Here is a 24,037-nt window from a genome sequence, read left to right on the forward strand (position 1 = left end):
AATTATTAAATGTATTTTATCTGCTCCATAAATAATTCTAGATAACTTATCTGAATGGTTTAAATGTGTAGAATCCACATAAGCTTGTTTTTCATCAACTGGTCAGAATTTACAGCAGAGCATGCAGATTTGGTCTGTTTTCTGTCCAGGCAGAAACTGCACACAGACTGAATGTAATGCAAGTCTCTGTAAATCCACTCCCTGACAGCAGGTGGTGCTGATGGAGCAGCAGAATTACAGCTGTTTCCTGTAACTTCTGTGCACAAAGGAGCATTGCAATTAAAACACTACTTTATTAGGTACTACATGGAGTGAAGATGAAAGCAAAATGCCATCAGATCTTTTCTGAAGACAGCCAGAATCTTCAGAGGTACATTCGTTTAATTAATTCATTCACATATTCTTTTGAAACTTTGCCGTATTCTTTTGAAAAACTGCAGTAATCAAATATGTTTTAGTGATAATTAAAATATCAAATGGTAATATTAACCCATGGGGAATTTTATCATGATTTATCGTCAAACCAGTAATCATTCTATCCCTGGATCCCACAATGCACCACAAAAACCAGTGAGCAATGATGTAAAAATACCTGTTGAGTGTATCATTAGTATTTTATATCAATACTGAAAAGATTGATTTCATGAGAATCTGTAGCAAGAGCACAACACTGACAGATGCAGTAGAACAGCAAAAATGAATAAATATCTTTTGAAATCCAAACAGTACTATAATTATAAAATGTAATCAATAATTTGCTCCTAAGCGCAGGACACACTGAACCATGGGCGTAGAATATGTGGGGAACGCATGGGACGTGTACCAAAGCTTTTAATGAAATGTAAATTAACATTTTCTCGGGCAGCTCAGAAATTAGAATTCTGTCATTGATCCAAGAGCTTTCTGACCCTCCATAGACAGCAAGGGTCCTACCATGATCAAGGCTCAGAAAGGTACCAACAACATTAACAAAATAGTCCATGTGACATCAACCATAATTAAACGAAGCTACGAGAAAGTTGCAGTGTGATGTGCTCTCCCGGCCACCATAAACAAAACTGCACAACTACATTACTTTTCATAGACACAACTGCATCGAGGAGTATAATTGAATACACACATTCATGAATTACAGTTAGAAATACATTTGGGCCAGACGGCTTTCCATATGAATTCTTAAAAAAAAAAAAATTCTGCTGATCTTGCCCCTATTTTACTTTCTGTCCATGACGAATCCTCCACTTCTGGCTCGTTGCCAGAGACTATGAGACAAGCAATTATATCTCTCAACGATAATATAAGAAGGATAAAAACGTATCAAAATGCAGCTCATATCGGCCGATTTCATTGCTAAATGTTGACAGCAAAATATTTGCCAAAATATTAGCACACCACTGGAAACAGTATTACCTTCATTAGTATCTGAGGACCAGACAGGGTTCATTAAAAATCGCTGCTCATGTTATAATATACGCAGACTTTCAAAAACATCCTCCATCATCCCACTCCATCGATACTCCAAGGGTGCCTCTATCACTCGATGCTGAGAAGGCATTTGATCAGGTGGAGTGGGACTACCTCTTCTATAACCTCTAAAAATTTGGATTCGGACAAAGTTTATATCATGGCTCTGAATTTTATACTCTTCACCTTTTCAGCAATTCACACAAATAATAATCTCTCACCCTTCTTTTCACTAGAACGTGGGACCAGACAGGGCTGTCCCATATGTCCCTTGTTATTTGCATTGGTAATTCAGCCCCTAGACATTGCAATACGGAATGATGTTAATATAAATGTAAAATTCCGAACTCTTTATGCAGATGACACCCTTCTGTATATATCTGAATCATTAAAGATTCTGCAACAAAACAAATATGCAGAAAAGTGAGTTTATGCCTATCAACTGCTACTAGACAGATTATCTTTAGCTCTTTAGCATTTAAATTAACTAAAGATAAATTCCTATACCTACTGTAGGTATATTGGTTACTAAAAAGTACAAATATTTGTACAAAGCAAATCCCCACTGATGGATTGCATTAAAAAAGACTTTGAACGTTGGAGCCCATTACGATTATCATTAGGAGGGAGAATAAATACTGTAAAAATTTATATTCTACCCAGATTCCTATACCTTTTCCAATGCATACCTATATTTTTTGACAAAATCTCTTTTCTCACTATTAGACAAATTAATAGCATCATTCTGTCTTTACCCAACATTCAGTATTACTACTGGGCAGCTAATATCCATGCAATGTTATATTGAGTTAATTCATCAAATAATAGTGGTCCCAATTGGTAATCTTTTGAAAAGATGTCATGTTGACTGGCCTCTCTTCACTCCCTGCTCTGCTCACAACTCCCACCACCCAAACCAATATTTAAGTTTTCTTCAAATCCAGTTGATGAACACTCATTCAAAAAATGGACACAATTTAGAAGAAGTTTTGCACTTAAGGAATTATCAGTCTCCGCTCCCATAGCAAGAAACCTTTAATATTTGGTCTGTGAAAGGTCTTAGGACACTAAGAGATATGTTTATTGATGGAGACTTTGCATATTCAGTCAAGTGAAAATTAAGTTCGAATTTTTTTTTATTTCTTCAGCTTCGTAGCTTTGTGTCTTCCTCATTGAGCCACTATCCTTCATTGCCTCCCTGTTCCCTTCTTGAGTCTATTATGGACCTGAGTCCATATTCCAAAGGAGCCATTGGTAAAATTTATTCTGTAATCAATTTTCATAACCTGGAAGTATATGGGAGGTGGAATTAGATATAGAATTCTCGGAAGACATGTGGCAGTCTGTCTTATATAATATTTATTCATCTTCAATTTGTCTAAAACATAGTGTAATTAAATTTAAAATCGTTCACAGACTGCATTGGTCCAAAGTGAAATTATCCAAATTCAAACCAAATTTAAACCCTAACTGTGGTAGGTGTGAAATGGAGCCAGCTACGCTTTCTCACATGTTTTGGCTTTGTCCAAAATTAAAAGACTTCTGGCAGTTGGTATTTAAAGGGGTCCTATTATACTTTTTCACTTTTTCAACTTAAGTTAGTCTGTAATGTTGCTGTTTGAGCATGAAAAAGATCTGCAAAGTTACAAAGCTCGAAGTCCGATTCAAAAGGAGATCTTTTATTTAACAGAAATCACTTTTCAAAAACTACAACGAACAACTCTTTTGGACTACAACACATATTTTCCGGGATTTGTGACATCACAAAAATGGACGAATGGGACGAGACCTGGTTAGCTGCACTAGAGAAGGCAACAAATGTTACAGCAGACAAGCTTAGAGTGGTTACAATCATCCGGGTTTAAATCACGCTCAAATTGATTTGATTTTGACACCATATTTACACTGAAGCTGGCAGGCGGCTATTTTAAGGGGCGTGACATTTCCCGAGCAGGCTTCGAGTGGAGCCAATCACAGCACACACTGGCCCAGCTAACCAATCACAGCACATTTCATATTTCAGAAGGCGGCCCTTCATTTAATACAGGAGCTATTCAAGCCGTTCATGTCAGACTGGGGAGAGAGGTGTTAATAATGTAAAATAAGTAAAAAATAATGTTTTTTTTTTTCGAACAACCTAGTATGAGAGCCTGTTCTAGTACACCCCCAAACCAAAATCAAGACTTTGTAAAAGAGCATAATAGGACCCTTTAAATTTCTCTCTGATACATTAAAGACATGTATAGAGTCTGAGGCCATAATTTCAATATTTGGTATCATACCACGATCCTTATGTTTTAATCAAAGTAAGAAAAATCTGATCTCTTTTTCTATGCTTTTAGCCCGGAGGTTAATACTGATGTTATCTAAAAAATGAAAAAGATGTCTTACTGTATTATTTGTCTCATGTTTGACAAAATATTCAATAAAAACACTTTGGAACAGAAATACATTTAATATCTGCTCCTCTGTTACATATAGTTATAGTGTCACTTAATTGCCCTGCATATATATAGCCTATTATTTGTATAAAATACAGTGGAAATCAGATACACAGCAGATATAGAGTACTTTTGCTACTCCCAGCTGATCCCTGACTTTATGTGTTACTTGAAGAAATAAATTAATTACAGCATGTTTCAGATAACGGCAGTACTAATGGCTATGAGTGTCTACAGACTATATGTGTTTTACAGCACTGAGTTACAGTGGTGCATGTGTAAAATGTTCATGAGTGTGTGTGTGTGTGTGTGTGTGTGTGTGTGTGTGTGTGTGTAGTTGAGGGCCTGTCAGAGGAGTCAAAGAGCAGACTGATCACAGAGCTGCTGAGCTTTTGAAGTCTCTCAGGGACTGACAGCTCTTCAACCCCATGAGAGCATGAGAGCACACACACACTCACACACACACACACACACACACACACACACACACACACACACACACACACACAATGTGAACCAAGAATGATGGCATAAAGCAGCATGCAAATGAAAGCAGAGAGAGTAAATACAGGAAATGGCACCCATTCCTGCTTCACAAAAACTCTCTGTTTTACTATTTTTTCTCCTTCACTTCATCCATTCCATTAAATTTTTTATTTTTAATTCTTTTGTTTCTTTTCACTGGGTGCGATATTCACCCTTTCAGAACCCTTTGGGAACAGATGGTGATAATGACATTAGACTTCTGGCAAAGAAGCTGCAGTGTGTAATTCAATCTGAAACTTAAGACTGTTCACATTTAGCATTAATTTGGGTGTGAAGATCAATTTAATCTAGTCAGTTATTTGTTAACATTTAGGTTCACTTGCAATTAATGAACCATTATTAAAATGTTTTGTTTTCATTTGAACACATTTTGCAGACACACACACTCTGGGTCCGCTTTGTTTTAAAGAAGTCGAAACCTTTGTGAGATCTAAATCACTGCTGCTTGACATGTTTTTAATGCACACAAACACAACAATCCAGCAGTGATCTCTCACTTACAGTACAGTACGGCTAAACGACTACAGATTGAGCACACCTCACATGAACAAAAACAACATACTGGCAGGAACTGATTACATCTGGATTACACGATCAGAAATCAAGAACTCGTAATTACAGTTTATTACAGTTGATAATGCTCATAATCAGATTACGGTTACTTTTTATGGATTACATGATTACATATTACTCACAATATGTAGTAAATCATTCCTAATTTATTGATTCTCCCAATTCTCTCTTTTCACTTTAAAATTGTACTGTCCTACTTTATTCATTCCATTTAGCTATCATTTGACTATATTTACGTTGTGGAATAGTCGTGTAAATGTCATGTAACATCACATATGATTTATCTTTTTATCAACTCACAAACCCACTGCAGTTTTTGCATTAAAGGGATACTCCACCACAAAATTAAACTTTTGTCATTAATCGCTTACCTCCATGTTGTTCCAAACCCGTAAAACTCTGAAAAGCATCATCAGAATAGTCCATCTACCATCAGTGGTTTAACCGTAATGTTATGAAGCGACGACAATACTTTTTGTACGCAAAGAAAACAAAAATAGTGACTTTATTCAACAATTTGTCTCCTCTGTGTCTCTCCACATCACAACAAATTGTTGAATAAAGTTGCTATTTTTGTGTAAGTGTAAGTTACTTGGCAGTCTATGGGACAGTCACAGGCCTCCTGGTTTTCATCCAAAATATCTTAAACTGTGTTCCGAAGATGAACGAAGCTTTTATGGGTTTGGAACGACATGGGGTTAAGTGATTAATGACAAAATTTTCATTTTGGGGTGGAGTATCCCTTTAGGCCAGTTTGGAAAGACCTGGTGTTGAAAAAAAGGAATATATCTTCTTTCTCTTTGCTTTTTTTTAATATCAGTATAGTACGTTTCATAGTAAGTTAGATAAAAGTAATCTAAAAAGTAGTCAGAATACATTACCTAAAACAAGTAACCTAGATTATGTTACTAACTAATTCTCACTGTGTAATCTGTAATCAGTAATGGACTACAATTTGTAAGTAATCTACCCAGCTCTGCACACTGTCTCAGAAACGCATTATTTTCATTTCCTTTGAGAATGATAAAACAAGTTTTCCACTGTCTGCATTTCTATTGTTCTTAACATTTGTCCAAGCTCTCTTCCATCTGACATATACCAAAGTTAGTGTCACTGTGTCCTCATCATAAATCCAGCATTTGACCCAATGAAATAGAAACTGTAAAACTGAGCAAAGGTACGAGCACACACTCTGTTTGAAAAACAATCCTGCATGTCTGGCGGTAATAGCGTGATGTTATCCGCTCTGAACAAATGGCATGGAATTTTATGAATAAAGCCCAATCTGTAATGAGCCTAATTTACATAGAAAGGGGCGTGTTTGCATGGAAACGAATGTCAACGTTTTAATTTACATAGTAAAGAGGCAGTTTACGCCTGCTTACACGAGATTGTGGATGATTACTGAATGAGACACATTGTTTATGCTGGATAACAGTTAAATAATACTTTTTTCCCCTCAGTGTTCAGGGTCTTTTGTGATTTCAGTGGCTCGGGTGGAGATGAAATGTGTTGATAATGGTGTTAGGACCTTAATGATCTGCATCCCAGTGAATGAGGCCCCTTCCACACGGAGATGCGTTTCGCTGTATATGCATAAATTTCGTCCACATGGATCCGGCATTTTGGGAGAGTGAAACCGATATTTTTTGAAACCAGGTCCCAGAGTGGATACATTTGAAAACGCCGCCCTTGTGGTTTCTTGTGGACAATGAATCATCTTGGTTACGTAAGTAACCAATAGGGAACGAGATGTTGTGGTGACGTCACCGTATGGGAACACCTCTTGGTGTGACGAATGTCTGAAGCCCTGTACCATCCCGCCAGTCCTATTGGCCAAATAGCCTTTGGCACCGCCTTACACGCCTGACGTACCTGAGATAGCTGGGATCCGAGGAAAGCATCTGCTCAAGGGGAAAGAACCCGGGAGCGAGGAGCCGTCCTCACATCCATAGCTCGGTGAGGACCATCCTGCCGCAACACATATGTCATCCATAGAAGATCCACTAAGGAAGGCTTGCGATGTAGCCACCGCCCTCATGAAATGAGCTCAAATTCCTAAGGGCGAAGCAAGCCCACACGCCCATATAGCCTCCACCATCCAATGGGACACGCGCTGCTTTGTGACAGCACAACCTTTATTTTTACTCCCAAAACAAATGAACAGCTGGTCGGACTTATGCCATCGGGCTGTACGATCAACATAGATCTTCAGCGCCCTCACAGGACAAAGGCTTCTAGGCTTCTATCTTCTAACCCCGCCTCCATGGGGGAAAAAGCCTCCAAGACCACCTGCTGTAAGTGAAAAGGATTTTAAGTGACTTTAGGAACATAGTCAGGCCTTGGTCGCAGCAAAACTTTCACAAATCCTGGTGCAAAGTCCATGCACAAAGGTGAAATAGAAAGAGCTTGTAAATCCCAACTCTAACAGGATAAAGCTAACAGTAGCTAACAGGATTTTTTCAGTCACAGTTTCCAAGGGCTCAAACGGATGTCCTGATAACCCTCGTAATACAATGGACAGATCCCATGATGGAACTCGTGTAGGGTGGAAAGACCGCAGCCGTAAAGAACCCTGCATAAATCAAGAGACCAGGGGATGATGGCCCACTGAATAGCCATCTACGTATGCATGGTTAGCTGATATGGCTGCCACATATACTTTAAGAGTGGCTGGTGTTACTCCCCATGAAAATGGTCTTGAAGAAACTCCAGTACTGAAGTGATGGGGCAGTAAGCTGGATCCATATTACAGTCTACACCAGGTAGTAAACAGTTTCCATTTGAAGGCATATAAACGTCTCGTAGAAACTGCCCTAGAATTAATTATAGTCTCTGTTGCCTCTGCTGAAAGACCGGGACATATTGACTCACTCCGCTCAAAGGCCACGCCCACAGCCTCCATAGACCTGGCCGTGGGTGCCAGATCATTCCCTGTGCTTGCGACAGCAAGTCCTGTCTGAGGGGAATCTCCCACGGAAAGCCCGCTAACAGACTGATCAGTTCCGCAAACCACGGCTAGGGCTCCAGTGGGCCACCACGGAACTACCAACAATAGCTGTTCCACTCTGTCCAAACGTATTCTGCTCCACTGGAATTAGCCGAATCAGAGGAAAAGCACACAAACTGGTTCTGGGCCATTCGTGGGCTAGAGCGTCCAGTCCCAGGGGTGATGGGGGGGATAGGGAGAACCATAGCGGGCAATGTGTAGTCGTGCTTGACGCGAATAAGTCCACTTCGGCCTCTCCAAACGTTTGCCATATATAGCTCAACGTTTAACCTCCATTCCTCTTTTCCCCTTCCTCCAGACTCTGTCTCGAAGGCAAATCCACTCCGAAGTTCAAGTGTCCGGGGACATGAACCACTCAGATCGACAGAAATCTGTTCTGAGACCATAGAAGGATGTTCCTCGCCAGCCTGCATAGGGGACGGGAGCGTAATCCTTCTTGGTGATTCAAATACGACACAACCGTTGTGTAGTCCGTCCTGATTAAGCAGTCTTGAAAAATATTGGAGAGCTAGAAAGACCGCTAGCAGCTCCAATATGTTTATGTGTCACCCTCGCTGTGCCTATGTCCAAGTCCCGTGGGCTGGGCATCCTTGACAAACAGCCCCCCAAACTGTCAATGACGCGTCTGTCGTGACAGTCTCACGGCAAAAACAGACCCTTAGTCAAACTCCTTTCCGAAGAAATTCGGCTGAGGTCCAGGGCTTTATCGTCAGAACACAACGGGGTGAAATCCTTTGGCTTTTCATCCACCATTGAAATGGGCTCATGTGAAGTAAGCCTAGATGGATTACAGGGGACGCTGCTGCCATTAGACCCAAAAGTCTGAGGCACAAACTCACCGTCACTGTGCGGCCTGCTTTGAAGTGGCGAAGGCATGACTTGAAAGACTGAATGCGCGGGGGAGACAATCATACCCTCATCGCGCAAGAGTCCAGATCTATCTCCAAAAAGGTCATCCGTTGAGAGGGGATCAAAACACTCTTTTGAAGATTTGTGCGTAAGCCTGTGATTGTGTTAATACCAGCCAATCGTCTAGGTAATTTAGCACACGAACGCCCTGGAGCTGCAACCGGGCCAGAACTGCGTCCATGCATTTTGTGAAAGTTTGTGGAGCCAGGGCTAATCCAAAGGGAAGAACACGGTATTGATACGCTTTGCCTTCTAAAGCGAATCTGAGGAACTTCCTGTGTCTCTTGATGATCTGAATATGAAAGTATGCATCATTCAGATCGATTGTGACAAACCAGTCGTTTGGTTGAATCTGAGACAGAATAGATTTTACCATCAAAATCTTGAATTTGCTCGTTCTGAGTGCAAATTCAGAACGAATCCAATATTGGTCATAAGCCGCTATCTTTTTTTGGCACAACAAAATATCGTCTTTAAAACCCTGACTCCATCTGAGACGGGTGTACTTCTTCTATAGCCCCTTTTCTCAGCAGAGATGACATCTCTTGTCGCACCACTGCGGTTTCTTTTGAAGAATCCCACCCGAAAGGAGGTGGGATGTGGGACGTTTCTCCTGTCCGCTCGGAGGGAGAGAACTGCATGTGTCGGCCAGAACGTCCTCTGAGTCCAAAGCCGCGGTGGACAAAACATCGTCGTAATACAGCCCGCAGCCGAAGGACATAGCATTGCAGGCCTCCGGGGTGGGCCGTAGATCCTCGTTTGTAAAAGCAACGGGCTCCACGAAGTTTCTGCTGACTTCTTGCACTTGAGTGGGGGAGAGCGAGCGAAGTGGAGAACATTCCAGCGCAGCACTGTCCTCATAGTCTAGGTCGCACACGTCGCCCCAAACCATCACCTCGTGCGGCACCTCGGCAACCACATGAGGGTGCTACTCTGGTGTGGTGGTCTTTTTGGCGGAGGTTGTCACAGTGAGTATCCTCGTGCGGCACCTAAGCGCTGCCCAGGCACACAATGCCCCTTTCATGAGAGTCACACACAACCCCCCCCCCCCCCCCCCCCCCCCCCCCCCCCCCCCGTGATAAACCGGTTCCTCGACTACTTACACTTTCGGTGACTCATCGCATCCGCGAAGAGGAGTTGAACACTGCTCGTATAATTGTTGCTGAGAGTGCGAGATGCTTTCCTAGGGCACAGAAAATTAGCTTTTCTGAAGGAAATGAAATTTGATCAAAATAATGCGCAGCACGCAGGTATACTATGCTTACGCATGCATAAGGCGGTGCCAAGCGCTATTTGGCCAATAGGACTGGCGGGATGGTACAGGGCTTCAGACATTTGTCACACCAAGAGGTGTTCCCATACGGTGTCGTCACTGCAGCATTGACATGACCTATGAAAGGGAACCATATATTTTCTGAAACGATGACGTCATCACCCCATGACTTGCCCCTAGTCAGACACCGCTACATCACGTAACAGCAACAAAAACATGAACAAACACTGAACGATTGTCTTTTTATTAACTAACATTAACACAGATTAATAAATGCATTGTTCATTTGTATGCCATGCGCAAGGTTTATGCGCATAGTCCAAGTCTTCTTCTCCATTTTTAGTGTATCTCTGTGGCAGAATTACAGTGCCACATGCTGGTCTGGCATGTATACTACATCATTTAGAGTTGGTTTTGTTGTTTTTTGTGGACGCAGATATTTCTTGAGACGAGGAAAAAAAAAAGATCTGATAGGGAAAGCTCTGGCTTCTGAGTGTTTATGCTGCTGTCCGTCACTGACCCATACCAGCCAGTACTGATGAGGTGAAAACAGATATAATGATGAAAAACTACAAGAGGACCTATCTATGGCCGACTGAACTTTTCACACTGGGCTGTGTCTGAAATCACTCATTCAATACACTTGAATGTGTGTGTGTGTGTGTGTGTGTGCGCGCACAGAATCAAAGCCACATCACAACTGCCTCTGATACAGTATCTGCGCTGGCATCATCTCTCAGCATGACTTCTAAGCTGTGTTTCATTGTAACTCATTGAATCTGTAGAGGGCACAGAGACGACCTCCACAGAGAGCCAGTTTTCCCAAGCGGGACCATAATGGAACTGCCAAGGATTCATTAGAATGTTATAGAAACATCAATGCTGAGTTAAATTAACACACTCCCTTCTGAGATTAATTAAACTTGGCATAAAATGCCATTCCATTTATTTAATGGAGCTAACTGATCTTCTAAAAGCCAGACACTGGTAAGTTGATGCTAGTCACCTGGATTGTCACCAACTACACTTAATGCTTCGCCTATGAATAGTAATAGATTTCATGGGGCAGATGTTCCAAGAAGGTTACCTAACAACGTCACCTAATTAATATTCATAAGTTCATTACATAATTTCATAAGCAGCATCAAAACTCACGTATTGAATGTTGGGTGTATTAATGCGCTGTTCTCACTAAAAGAGATATGTAGCAGTTTTTGTAATGAAAAGCTCAGTGTAAATAAAAGGAAGTAAAAATCAACAACACTTATTTCTGATAAATAAGAAAGAGCAAGGTCTTCACTATTTTTATTAATTCTCTTAAGGTAAATAATAATCGGTCCGTAACAAAATCCCGCAGCTCTTCAACAAGTATACAAATGTTCTTCAGAGATGTACTGTGGAACTGCAGTGTCAGTAATATTCCATGTTGAACAATACATCCTCAATATCCTTCACCATACGGTCTGGATTATGTGCATGTATCTGGATCTTCTGTATCCGCTCCAACATCTTTCAGACCCACTTTAAAGAATATAAAAGCCAATGATGTCCACATTACACAAGCTCTCATACAGTACACATAGAGGAGAATATCAGTGCTTTTCAGAATCATTAAACAAGCCTCAAACACTACTCCAGTCCCTCAGTTATGCTCTTATCTAGCACATGATGTGCAGTACATTCACTCTCCTCCAGACCCTGTAATGTCTGCCCAGATTACTCGTGTGGACTCAGCCCAGGTTATGAGCATCCGTTGATATAATTAGATTTTCCTGTTAAAGGGGTCATATGATGCAATTTCAATTTTTCCTTTCTCTTTGGAGTGTTACAAGCTCTTGGTGGATAAAGAAGATCTGTAAAGTTGCAAAGACTAAAATCTCAAATCCAAAGAGATATTCCTTATAAAAGTTAAGACTTGTCCACGCCCCCCTAAAACGGCTCGTTCTAACACGCCCCCACATCTCTACGTCACTATGTTGGAAGATTTGCATAATGCCGCCCAGACGTTCACGCAAAGAAAGAAGGCGTACCTTTTATTCTCGCTGTTGCCGCCGGTGTCATTTCATGGAGAAGCTGTGTGTTTCATTGTGAAAGTGAAACTACTTTGTTTGGCCTTCCAAAAGAGCACAATCTCCACTTTGTCATGCCTAGAGCTGATCCGTGCTGGTCGCTGAGGAAATGCATCAACTTCGCGCTCACCGTGGACAAAGCGGAGTCCAGCCCGGGGTTGTCAAATGTGGTTGCCGCAACCCCCGGCCACTCCTTCGTCAAATCCGCCGGCCAATCCTCATTATAGCCGCTGGCTGCCGCTCACTCAAGCCGCGGGCCATTCCTTACTCAAGCCGCTGGTCATTCCTCACTCTTTGCAAGGACAGTCTGGCGCTTCTGGCTCATGGTATGTAAGTAGGTTTACATATGTAAAGGATTTGCCACTGATGATTCAAACGCAAATTTTGAGCAGTGTTGAGTAACACTTGTTGTTTGTCATTTCTCCGATCACAAATGCAGAGAACATCATGGTTTTATGTTTGCGCGGTGCGATATAACGTACGCCATAACAGTATATGTTGAGGGGCGTAACATTTCTGTCAGACGCATGAAACATTCGGCCAATCACAACGCCTTGGATAGGTGGCCAATCAGAGCACAAATTCCCTTTAGCCTATATTAAATATTTGGAATATCTGTTTTCATATTTTATTAGGTTCTTTGATAAGGTTACAATACGAAGGCCTACGTAGCAACGTAACTTGCGTGATGTCCTTAATTCACGGGTGTGGGGCAGGTTGAAAAAATAGACACAGTGGTGCAGGGCGGGCTGGGGCGGGCCAAATAATTTCATAAAAGCGGGACCCACAGGTTGGAAAAAAAACCGACCTGCGCATCACTCATGTGCATTATGTGGAAAATAATGTGTTTTTGAACCTAAAACTGCATAAACACATTTCATTACACAAAATTCACAAAATAATGTTCTTTTTTAGCAACATCATATGACCCCTTTAATCTTATTTTAGATTCATTCAAGACTTACCGAAGCCAAAGGCTGGAGACGCAGGGATGGGAGATGACTGGACAGAAGTGGAAGTGTAGAGACCGGTGACCAGCAGCCCATCGAAGTAGGTACTGGTGGAGATTGTAACTGCACAGAGAGGAGAGACAGAGGATCAGAATTCACTGATTGATGACATCTGAGAAAAATCCAGCAAAAAATACTCCATAAGTTAATCTTGAGAGGCCTTTGGAGAAGTGCTTTGGTACTCAAAGTAAGAAAACAGTTAAATGGATTTTCCATCTTAAAGGGCTACTTCCTTATTGTTTGAGGGGAAAATGCTCATGGTGCATGGGAAGAAAACGGGCTGTATTTCCCAAAAGCATCGTAAGCCTAAGTTGATTGTAGCTCCATTGGTTTCAATTGGTCTATGATGTATTCAAGCTTACAATGCTTTTGGGAAATGTGGCCCTGGTCAAACTTAGTAGTAAATGTAGAACTTATTTGGACTGGATGCTGCTAATGAACGAGACTCAAATCATCAATGAGATAATTTGTGCTGGTCACTGAACAAATAAGTCACAGAATCTGAACATTATTCTTCTTTTGGAAAAAAATTTAAAAAATCACAAAAACCCAGTGCTCTTGGTGCTCTCTCTGAGGTCCTATAGTATTGGGCGAGTGACAGAAAAAAGGTGTAATGTCACATGGGAGAAGGCAACGCCTCAATCACACCATGATCGGCTCATTAATCTGTCAGTGTGATACACCACCTATCATGCTCACAAATGGTCTGCAAATCCACATCAAAAGCATCAAATGGAAACAGAATATGATGTTACATTGGTTCCTCAAGTCCATCACTCACTACTCAGCTAGTTGCAATTTTAATTACAAGCACACTTGCACTTCCCTAGTAAACGCATGCATTACTCCAAGCGTGCTTCTCATAGATTTGTACAAACCGAGGAACGAGACAAAATGAATGTCTGTAGTAATCAACAGGACGGCACAGATGTGGTCCAGAGACACTGAATGAAAAATAACCCAGAATCCTCCTGAAGAGCTGAGAGAGCCCATAGGAAAAAAAAAAAATCAAATATTTCTCCTAGACAGAAATGATGTTACTTCAAGATCGAATGGAGATTTTTACTTGAGTCTCCTGCTTCTCAAACTTGTCTCCTGAGACAAAAACTCTAACAATCTCACAGCGGTCTGCTTTAAAGCTTTAAAAGAGATCTCAACAACATCACACACTGTGCTCAGATATGTCTCCTTAGCTTGAGACTCTGGATCTCTCACATTTGTTTCCTCAAAAGTTTAGATTAGATACACAACATCACAAAAATCTGAGCACATTGTGTGATGTTGTTGATATCTTGTTTGAAACTTTGGGGAAGACAAATGTGAGACCACCAGAGTCTCTAGCTAAATATATGATCACAGTGTGTAAAGTTGTCGAGATCTCTTCTAAAGCTTTAAAGATGACCATTGTGATAGTGTGAGTTTTTGTCTCAGGAGACATGTCTGAGAAGCAGGAGACTCAAGCAAAAGTTTCCATTCAGTCTTAAGGTAACCTCATTTCTGTCTAGGATAAATATTTAAAATGTTAAAGAGATCTCTTTTTTTATTTATTTTTATTCCCTCCGGTTAGCTTCTATGTCATTTACTGTATCTACACCATTTCAGTCAAAGACGGTGTTTCATTGCACAGTAATTTAACAGAAGAAACCATAACCTATGTTTACATTCATGCAAACATGGGCTGTACAAGACAAAATTTTAATACTAAACAAAGAAAAAAAAAAGTACACTAGTGTTTCATTTGTTAAAAAAGGTATTGCTCATATTCTAAACATTTTGCACTTGTAAGTCCTTTCTAGTGAGTTTGGAAAATGTGGTGTATACAATGCTGGACATTGAAGATAAATTGAAACATTTAAACTAGTAACCCTTGATATTATGATATGTTTAATGCTATTTACTTGATATGATATGTTTAATGCTCCCACGCCAGCAGAGGGAGCCCTCGTCCGAGTACTGACTGTGTGCCGCTCCCTCTGCTTCACCTGTCATTTCCTGTTTGGTGGACATTTAAGCATGGCCTTAGCCACGGTTACTTCACGAAGTATTGCCAGCCTGTCTGCCTTACTGAGTCCCATTCCCATTCCCATTCCCATTGTTTGCCTTCTTGTGTATGATCTTTGCCTTGTTACCCTGTTTTCTGCCTTTTGGATTGCCCACTGTTTTGTTGCCTGGATTGGACTGCCTATCTGTGTATGTACCCCTGCCTGCCTCATGTTTCTGATTCACTGTCTGCTGTTTTGGATTTGTTTGCTGTGGATTTCATTAAGACACTGCACATGGATTCTAACGCCACCTCAGCGTCCAGCGACATTCTCAAAGAGTACCGTGATCAACTGGCTAAAGCTCAAGCGGCTAATGACTACCTCACTCAGAATCTACGATCGCTGCCACCACCTACGCCCACGAAGGTAAACTTTGCACTTCCTGACAAGTTCAACGGTTCTGCTGAGCAATGTAAAGGTTTCATTCGCCAAGTTGAGATCTTTTTCATGCATCAAGGGAGTAGCTTTGACTTTGACAAATGGTCTGCAAATCCACATCAAAAGCATCAAATGGAAACAGAATATGATGTTACATTGGTTCCTCAAGTCCATCACTAACTACTCAGCTAATTGCAATTTTAATTACAAGCACACTTGCACTTCCCTAGTAAACGCATGCATTACTCCAAGCGTGCTTCTCATAGATTTGTACAAACCGAGGAACGAGACAAAATGAATGTCTGTAGTAATCAACAGGATGGCACAGATGTGGTCCAGAGACACTGAATGAAAAATAACCCAGAATCCTCCTGAAGAGCTGAGAGAGCCCATAGGAAAGAAAAAAAAAATCAAATATTGGCGGCGTTAGAATCCATGTGCACCTACGCCCACGAAGGTAAACTTTGCACTTCCTGACAAATTCAACGGTTCTGCTGAGCAATGTAAAGGTTTCATTTGCCAAGTTGAGATCTTTTTCATGCATCAAGGGAGTAGCTTTGACTCTGATGATAAGTGTGCTTTCCTCATGTCATTGCTAACGGGCAAAGCGATCGAGTGGGCCGCCGCAGTTTGGGAAACTGACCATCTGTTTCAAACATCCTATCCATATTTCGTAAAACAACTCAGAGATGTGTTTGAATACCCGGCAGGGGGTAAGGATGTTTCCACTCGTTTGATGCAACTAACTCAAGGCCACAAATCTGCCGCTGAACATGCTATTGAGTTTAGAACGATTGCTGCTCAGAGTGGTTGGAACGACACGTTTCGTCGCAGTTTGAATATGGAGTTACAGGCAGAGCTCGCTTGTAAGGGTGAGGATCATTCCTTTTCTGATTATGTCACATTAGCCATCAAGATCGATAATCTCATACGTACTCACCACCCTCAAAGCAAGTCAACAAGCGTCATGCATATCCCTCAAGTTACCCAGCTGTCTGAATCAAGCCACGCCAATGATCATGCTAGTCCCGAGCCCATGCAACTAGGAGTTACAAGGCTGTCATCTGAAGAGAGATCGAGACGAGTCATTCAGAATTTATGTTTCTACTGTGGTAGTGCAGGCCACCGCAACACAGTGTGTCCACTCAAGGCCCAGAGAGACTTCGCTGGCAACAGCCGGGTGAGTGTTGATCACATCTCCATTACCAACGCTAAATCTCTCACTACCATTGTCGAGATTACTACTGAAAATGACTTGTATTCAGCAAAACCAAAGCCACTCAACTGCCACCTCATCGTCCTTGAGATTGCGCCATTGATTTCTTACCAAATGCCATGCCACCCAAAAGTAAAGTCTATCCACTGTCACGTCCAGAAAGTCAAGCTATGGAAGCATACATCGAGGAAGCTCTCAGCTCTGGTTTCATCCATCCATTCACTTCCCAAGCTGCAGCAGGATTTTTCTTTGTGGAGAAGAAGGATGGAGGACTACGCCCATGCATCGATTATCGAGGTTTGAACAATGTCACAGGCAAGTTTCGTTATTCACTACCACTAGTTCCTGCAGCACTTGAACAGCTCAGAGAAGCTAAGATTTATGCCAAACTAGATTTGAGAAGTGCCTATAACCTCATTAGAAATCAACGAGAGTGATGAATGGAAGACTGTATTTCTGACCACTAGGGGGCACTATGAATACCAGGTTATGCCGTATGGGCTGGCCAATGCACCTGCGGTTATTCCAGTCCTTCATTAACGAAATTCTCAGAGACGTCTTGAACAAATTTGTGGTGGCTTATATAGATATCTTGATCTATTCCAAGTCAGAAGAGGAACACAAGGGTCATGTCAGAACGGTATTTACCAGGCTGTTAGAGAATCAACTCTGTCAAGGCGGAGAAATGTGAATTCCATGTGCAACAAACATCTTTCCTAGGCTACAACATCAGCCATCAAGGTGTGGAGATGGACAAATCTAAGATCACGGCAGTCACCGAATGGCCACAACCCACCCAGTCAAGGAGTTTCAACGCTTTCTGGGATTTGCCAATTTCTACCGACGCTTTATACGGAACTACAGCAGCACCTCTGACATCACTATTGAAGGGTAAACCGTCAAAGTTAAAATGGACTGACTGAGCTATACAAGCATTCACTAACCTCAAGCACAGCTTTACCACTGCACCAATCCTAAAACACCCTGACCCCAACTTGCCATTCGTGCTGGAAGTTGATGCGTCCAACTGCGGAATAGGTGCAGTGCTCTCCCAACGCCACGGACAACCAGGCAAGCTTTTTCCCTGTGCTTACTTTTCAAGAAAACTCATGGACGCTGAGCATAATTATGATGTCGGAAACAAGGAGCTACTGGCTATGAAGGCGGCCATTGAAGAATGGAGGCACTGGTTGGAGGGTTCCACTCACCCCTTCCAGGTAATCACTGATCATAAGAACCTTGAATACATCAAAAGTGCTAAAGGACTAAATCCTCGCCAGGCTCGCTGGTCCTTGTTTTTTACCAGGTTCCAATTCACCGTGACCTACCGTCCTGGCAGTAAAAATAGCAAGGCAGATGCTCTTTCCAGGACACATGACCATCCACGGTATCCCTGAAGACATTGTTTCAGACCGAGGAACCCAGTTCACGTCCCAGGTATGGAAAGCATTCTGTAAACAATTGGACATTAATGTCAGTTTAACTTCAGGTTGCCACCCGCAATCGAATGGGCAAGTGGAGAGGCTGAATCAGGAGATTGGCAGATACCTCAGGTCATACTGTGGACGTGAACAGCATCGGTGGTCAGAGTTCCTTCCATGGGTAGAGTACGCGCAAAACTCATTGAAGCATTCATCCACTGGTCTTACACCGTTCCAATGCGTGCTAGGATACCAACCCCCCCATATTCCCGTGGTCTGGAGAACCATCACTAGTACCTGCAGTCGACGACTGGATTCGCCGTAGCGAGAGGGTGTGGGACAGCGCTCATGTACATCTGCAAAGAGCTGTCAGGAATCAGGAGATTCAAGCTAATTGACGACGTCGCCTTTGTTGTCTGTATTGGCCTGGACAAAGGGTCTGGCTCTCCACACGGGACCTTAAGTTATGGCTGCCTAGCAGGAAGCTCAGCCCACGGTACGTAGACCCATTCAAGACCTTAAGACAGATTAATGCGGTCACTTATGAACTTGAGCTTCACGTTAACTATCGTATCTCTCCCTCCTTCAATGTTTCCCTCCTGAAACCGTTCCACCCGGATGCTGACCCCAACGTCAGGAACCGGGAGCCACCTCCACCGCTGGACATTGATGGAACCCCGGCATATGCGGGAAAGGAGTTGTTGGACTCCAGACGGAGAGGGGGTCAGCTCCAATACTTGGTGGACTGGGAGGGATATGGACCAGAGGAGAGATCATGGTTAGCCTCCCACGACATCCTGGATCCTTCATTGATTGAGGAATTTCATCGAGCCAGACCCGATCGTCCAGCACCGCGACCACGGGGACGTCTTTGCAGAGCGCCTGGAGTCGCTCGTGGGGGGGATTCTGTAACGCCACACCAGCAGAGGGAGCCCTCGCCAGAGTACTGACTGTGTGCCGCTCCCTCTGCTTCACCTGTCATTTCCTGTTCGGTGGACATTTAAGCATGGCCTTAGCCACGGTTACTTCGCGAGCGTTATTCCCATTGCCATTGTTTGCCTTCTTGTGTATGATCTTTGCCTGGTTACCCTGTTTTCTGCCTTTTGGATTGCCCACTGTTTTGTTGCCTGGATTGGACTGCCTATCTGTGTATGTACCCCTGCCTGCCTCACGTTTCTGATTCACTGTCTGCTGTTTTGGATTTGTTTGCTGTGGACTTCATTAAAACACTGCACATGGATTCTAACGCCGCCTCAACGTCCTTACATTAGTATTTACAATATTAGTAAAAGTTTAACGTTTCTCCTAAAATAAAACTAAATACATCTTAAGATAAAGCTGATGTCTCAACGAGACATAAGAGAACCAGCCCTTAGTATCCTGAGCGTAGAGTAACCTCTGTCAGAGCCACAGCCTTGTGTGCAGCACATTGACATGAAGCACACCTGCACCTCGGACAACATGTGTTCAAATCACATCTAAAGGTACTTTCCTGTTCAATTCTCACCTGTCCAATTGTTTCCTGCCACTACTCCTACTGTCCTGACCATTAAAGGTGAAAAACCCCATTGCAATAAAAAAAATCAACAGCAACCTCTTAACAGTAAAATATTTTTATAATGGTGTCTTGCAAGAGATTACAGCAAGACAATAGCAAGACAGCAAGAGATCTCAAAAGGTTTGTCACTCATTTCTCTCCCATTGTCATTTTGGATTCCTTTCTTTCAGAACTTTCTCATGTCTCAGTTGTGTCTACTTTTATTTCTCCAATGGATTTTTAGGAGAAACATCTGAGACACTTTTGAGACTAAAATGAGAAATGCATGACAATCACAACTACGTCTCCTGAGGTTAGAAAGATCAACCACTGAGCAATAACATATTCCTATAATGGAGCCTTGATAGAGATTGCAGCAAGACAATAAAGAGATATTGGGTTTCTTCCAACACATTCATACGTCAATTCCTGTTTGTTGCTGCCGTATGCCTCTAGTTTGAGCTCTGTCACGTTATTTCTTTATTGTCTATTTTTTATTCATTGAAATCTATTTTATACAACATCATTTTCGTTTCTATAACGTGTGAATATATCCTCTATTGTATTCTACAACAAAAACAATCAGAGCGCCTTATCACTAGTTTTATTTTGATTTCCCGAGTCCACTAGTAGCTTATAGCCCATTAGCATCGCCAGCGTGGTTGTCGCTAAACCCGCGTGCATTGCTAATACTCTATTCACACACATTACAATTGCTTTACTCACTGTTACTTGCTTTAATGGTGGATGTATGTCTACCTTTGAGTGCAAGTGAGGACACATTCGAGCTGCATTCGGCTTTTTCACGCTGATGACCTGCACCCAACAGAGTCAGAGCGGAACTCCTCTCGGACAACAACTCCAGGACTCTACACTCCATATGACTAGTAAGCCAATTCTCAAATAACTGCTATGATGGCTTTTGTTCTACCCGCTTAAATGTTAGAAGTACTTGCGCTGTCCAATCTATTAAGACTGTGTCTGTTCCCCGAATAGTGAGGTCAAAATATAAATTTAATGTAGGACCTAGAAAAAATCTTATCGTTATTAAACCAGAAAAACGTAAAATAAATGAACAAAAACAATTTCTAAAGTTTGGGCTCATAAACATTAGATCACTCACGCCCAAAGCAGTTATTGTAAATGAAACGATCACAGATAATAGTTTTGATGTACTCTGCTTGACTGAAACCTGGCTAAAACCAAATTATTATATTGGTCTAAATGAGTCTACTCCACCGAACTACTGTTATAAACATGAGCCCCGTCAGACTGGTCGTGGGGGAGGTGTTGCAACGCACTTACATGTTGTTGTTATTGTTAGGATGAAAGTGTGTTATAGGTTTAAATGTTTCGAAATACTTTCTGTTTAATGTTACACTGTCATATATGCAAAAGAAATCTATTATCTCTTGCTCTGGCTACTGTGTATAGACCACCAGGGCCGTATACAGAATTCCTAAAAGAATTTGCAGATTTCCTCTCAGACCTGTTGGTTACCGTTGATAAAGCAATAATTTTCGGAGATTTTAACATTCACGCTGATAATACAAATGGTGCATTAGGACTTGAGTTTACTGACTTATTAAACTGATTTGGAGTAAAGCAAAATGTCGCCGGGCCCACTCATCATTTTAATCATACGCTAGATTTAATTATATCGCATGGAATCGATCTTACTGATATAGATATCGTACCTCAAAGTGATGATGTTACTGACCATTTCCTTGTATCGTGCATTCTGCTTATTGATGATATTAACTATATGGCTTTGCGTTATCATCCGGGGCAGAACTATTGTTCCAGCCACCAAAGACAGATTCACAAATAACCTGCCTGATTTATCTCAACTGCTCTGTGTACCCATAAATACACATGAACTAGACAAAATGACTGGCAACATGGGCTCTATCTTCTCTAATATATTAGAAGCTGTTGCCCCCATCAAATTGAAAAAGGTTAGAGAAAAACGTACTGTGCCATGGTACAACAGTAATACCCACTCTCTCAAGAAAGAAACTCGTAGTCTTGAGCGCAAATGGAGAAAAACTAACATGGAAGTTTTTAGAATTGTGTGGAAAAACAGTATGTCCAGCTATAGACAGGCTCTAAAAACTGCCTGGGCCGAGCATATCCACAAACACATAGAAAACAACCAAAACAATACAAGGTTTTTATTTAGCACAGTGGCTAGATTAACAAAGGACCAGACGCCACCCGATCTAAATATTCCCTCACAGTTAAATAGTAATGACTTTATGAATTTCTTCACTGATAAAATAGATAACATCAGAAATACAATAACAAATGTAGATTCTACAGCGTCTAATATTTCAGTTTTATCCATCGCACTCAAAGATAAACTGCAGTGCTTTACAACTATAGGACAGGAAGAGCTAAATAAACTTCTAAACCAACAACATGTTTATTAGATCCTGTACCCACTAAATTACTGAAGAGTTGTTACCTGTAGCAGAAGAACGGCTTCTCAATATTATTAACTCATTGTTATCTTTAGGTCACATCCTAAAACCATTCAAGCTGGCGGTTATTAAGCCTCTTATTAAGAAACCACAACTAGATCCTAGTGAACTGGCAAATTATAGACCCATTTCAAATCTTTTGTTTATGTCTAAAACTTTAGAAAAAGTTGTGTCTGCTCAATTGTGCTCCTTCCTGCAAAAAAAATGATCTCTATGAAGAATTTCATAGTCATTTTTGAGGAAAGATAATAGAAGATATATTTGACTTGTTAAAATTACAAATTACTTGCTTCTTGCGTCAGACCAAGGCTGCATCTCATTGTTGGTTTTACTTGATCTTAGTGCTGTGTTCGACACCATAGATCACCACATACTCACAGATAGATTACAAAACTATTCAGGTATCCAAGGGCAGGCTTTAAGATGGTTTAGATCCTACCTGTCCGATCGCTACCACTTTGTTTATTTAAATGGGGAGTCATCTCATTTATCACCAGTAAAATATGGAGTGCCACAAGGATCTGTCCTAGGTCCTTTGCTATTTTAAATATACATGTTGCCCTTTGGTAATATCATTAGAAAATACGGGATTAGTTTCCACTGTTATGCTGATGATACTCAACTATATATCTCAACGAGACCAGATGAAACTTCTAAATTATCTAAGCTAACAGAGTGTGTTAAAAATCTAAAATATTGGATGACAGAGATAAGACAGAGATATTACTTATTGGACCAAAAAACATTACACAGAATCTCGTAGATTACAATTTGCAATTAGACTGATGTAATGTTACTTCCTCTATTGTCAAAAATCTGGGTATTATATTAGACAGTAACTTGTCTTTTGAAAATCATATTTCCCATGTTACAAAAACAGCATTCTTCCATCTTAGAAACATTGCCAAGCTACGAAACATGTTACCTGTTCCTGATGCAGAAAAGCTAGTTCATGCATTCATGACCTCTAGACTGGACTATTGTAATGCACTGCTAGGTGGTTGTCCTGCATCCTCAATAAACAAGCTACAGGGTAGTCCAAAATGCAGCGGCTAGAGTCCTTACCAGGTAAAGAAAATATGATCATATTACCCCAATTTTACAGTCTCTGCACTGGCTACCTATTAAGTTCCATATCAGTTACAAAAGATTATTACTTACTTATAAGGCCCTTAATGGTTTAGCTTCTGCGTACCTAACTAGTCTTCTACCACGCTACAACCCATCACGCTCCCTAAGGTCACAAAATGCTGGACTTTTGATAGTACCTAGGATAGCAAAGTTCACTAAAGGAGGTATATCTTTTTCACATTTGGCTCCCAAACTCTGGAATAGCCTTCCTGATAATGTTCGGGGTTCAGACACACTCTCTCTGTTTAAATCTAGATTAAAAACACATGTCTTTGGCCAAGCATTCAAATAATGCATCTCATAATTTTGGGCTGCAGTTATCTCTGATCAAATGCGCATTATTATTCTTTAGCTTGGGTTAAACTAATTAATTTTACTTGGCTGGAACAGCAGCTACGCTAATTATGTCTCAATTTGTTTCTCTGTTTTGCCACGGGATTTATAAGAGTGCAGCTCGTGTGGTGGAAGATGCGCTGTAAAAGTGCAGTAAAAGCTCTTTGTTCAGTGAAAAGAAAGAGTACTTCATGAATAGAC

General features: G+C 41.4%; 1 protein-coding gene across 1 annotated transcript in view; it reads right to left on the minus strand.

Annotated features, from left to right (window-relative positions):
- LOC122140318 (reelin-like) overlaps nucleotides 1-24,037 on the minus strand; it is a 68,598-nt gene that overhangs the window by 27,696 nt on the left and 16,865 nt on the right. Inside the window, exon 2 of the mRNA XM_042743367.1 lies at nucleotides 13,251-13,358. Coding sequence (XP_042599301.1) covers nucleotides 13,251-13,358 — 108 coding nt within the window. The remainder of the gene's footprint in view (nucleotides 1-13,250; nucleotides 13,359-24,037) is intronic.

The sequence above is a fragment of the Cyprinus carpio genome, chromosome B18, assembly GCF_018340385.1.
Source record: "Cyprinus carpio isolate SPL01 chromosome B18, ASM1834038v1, whole genome shotgun sequence".
In the NCBI taxonomy this organism is placed as follows: Eukaryota; Metazoa; Chordata; class Actinopteri; order Cypriniformes; family Cyprinidae; genus Cyprinus; species Cyprinus carpio.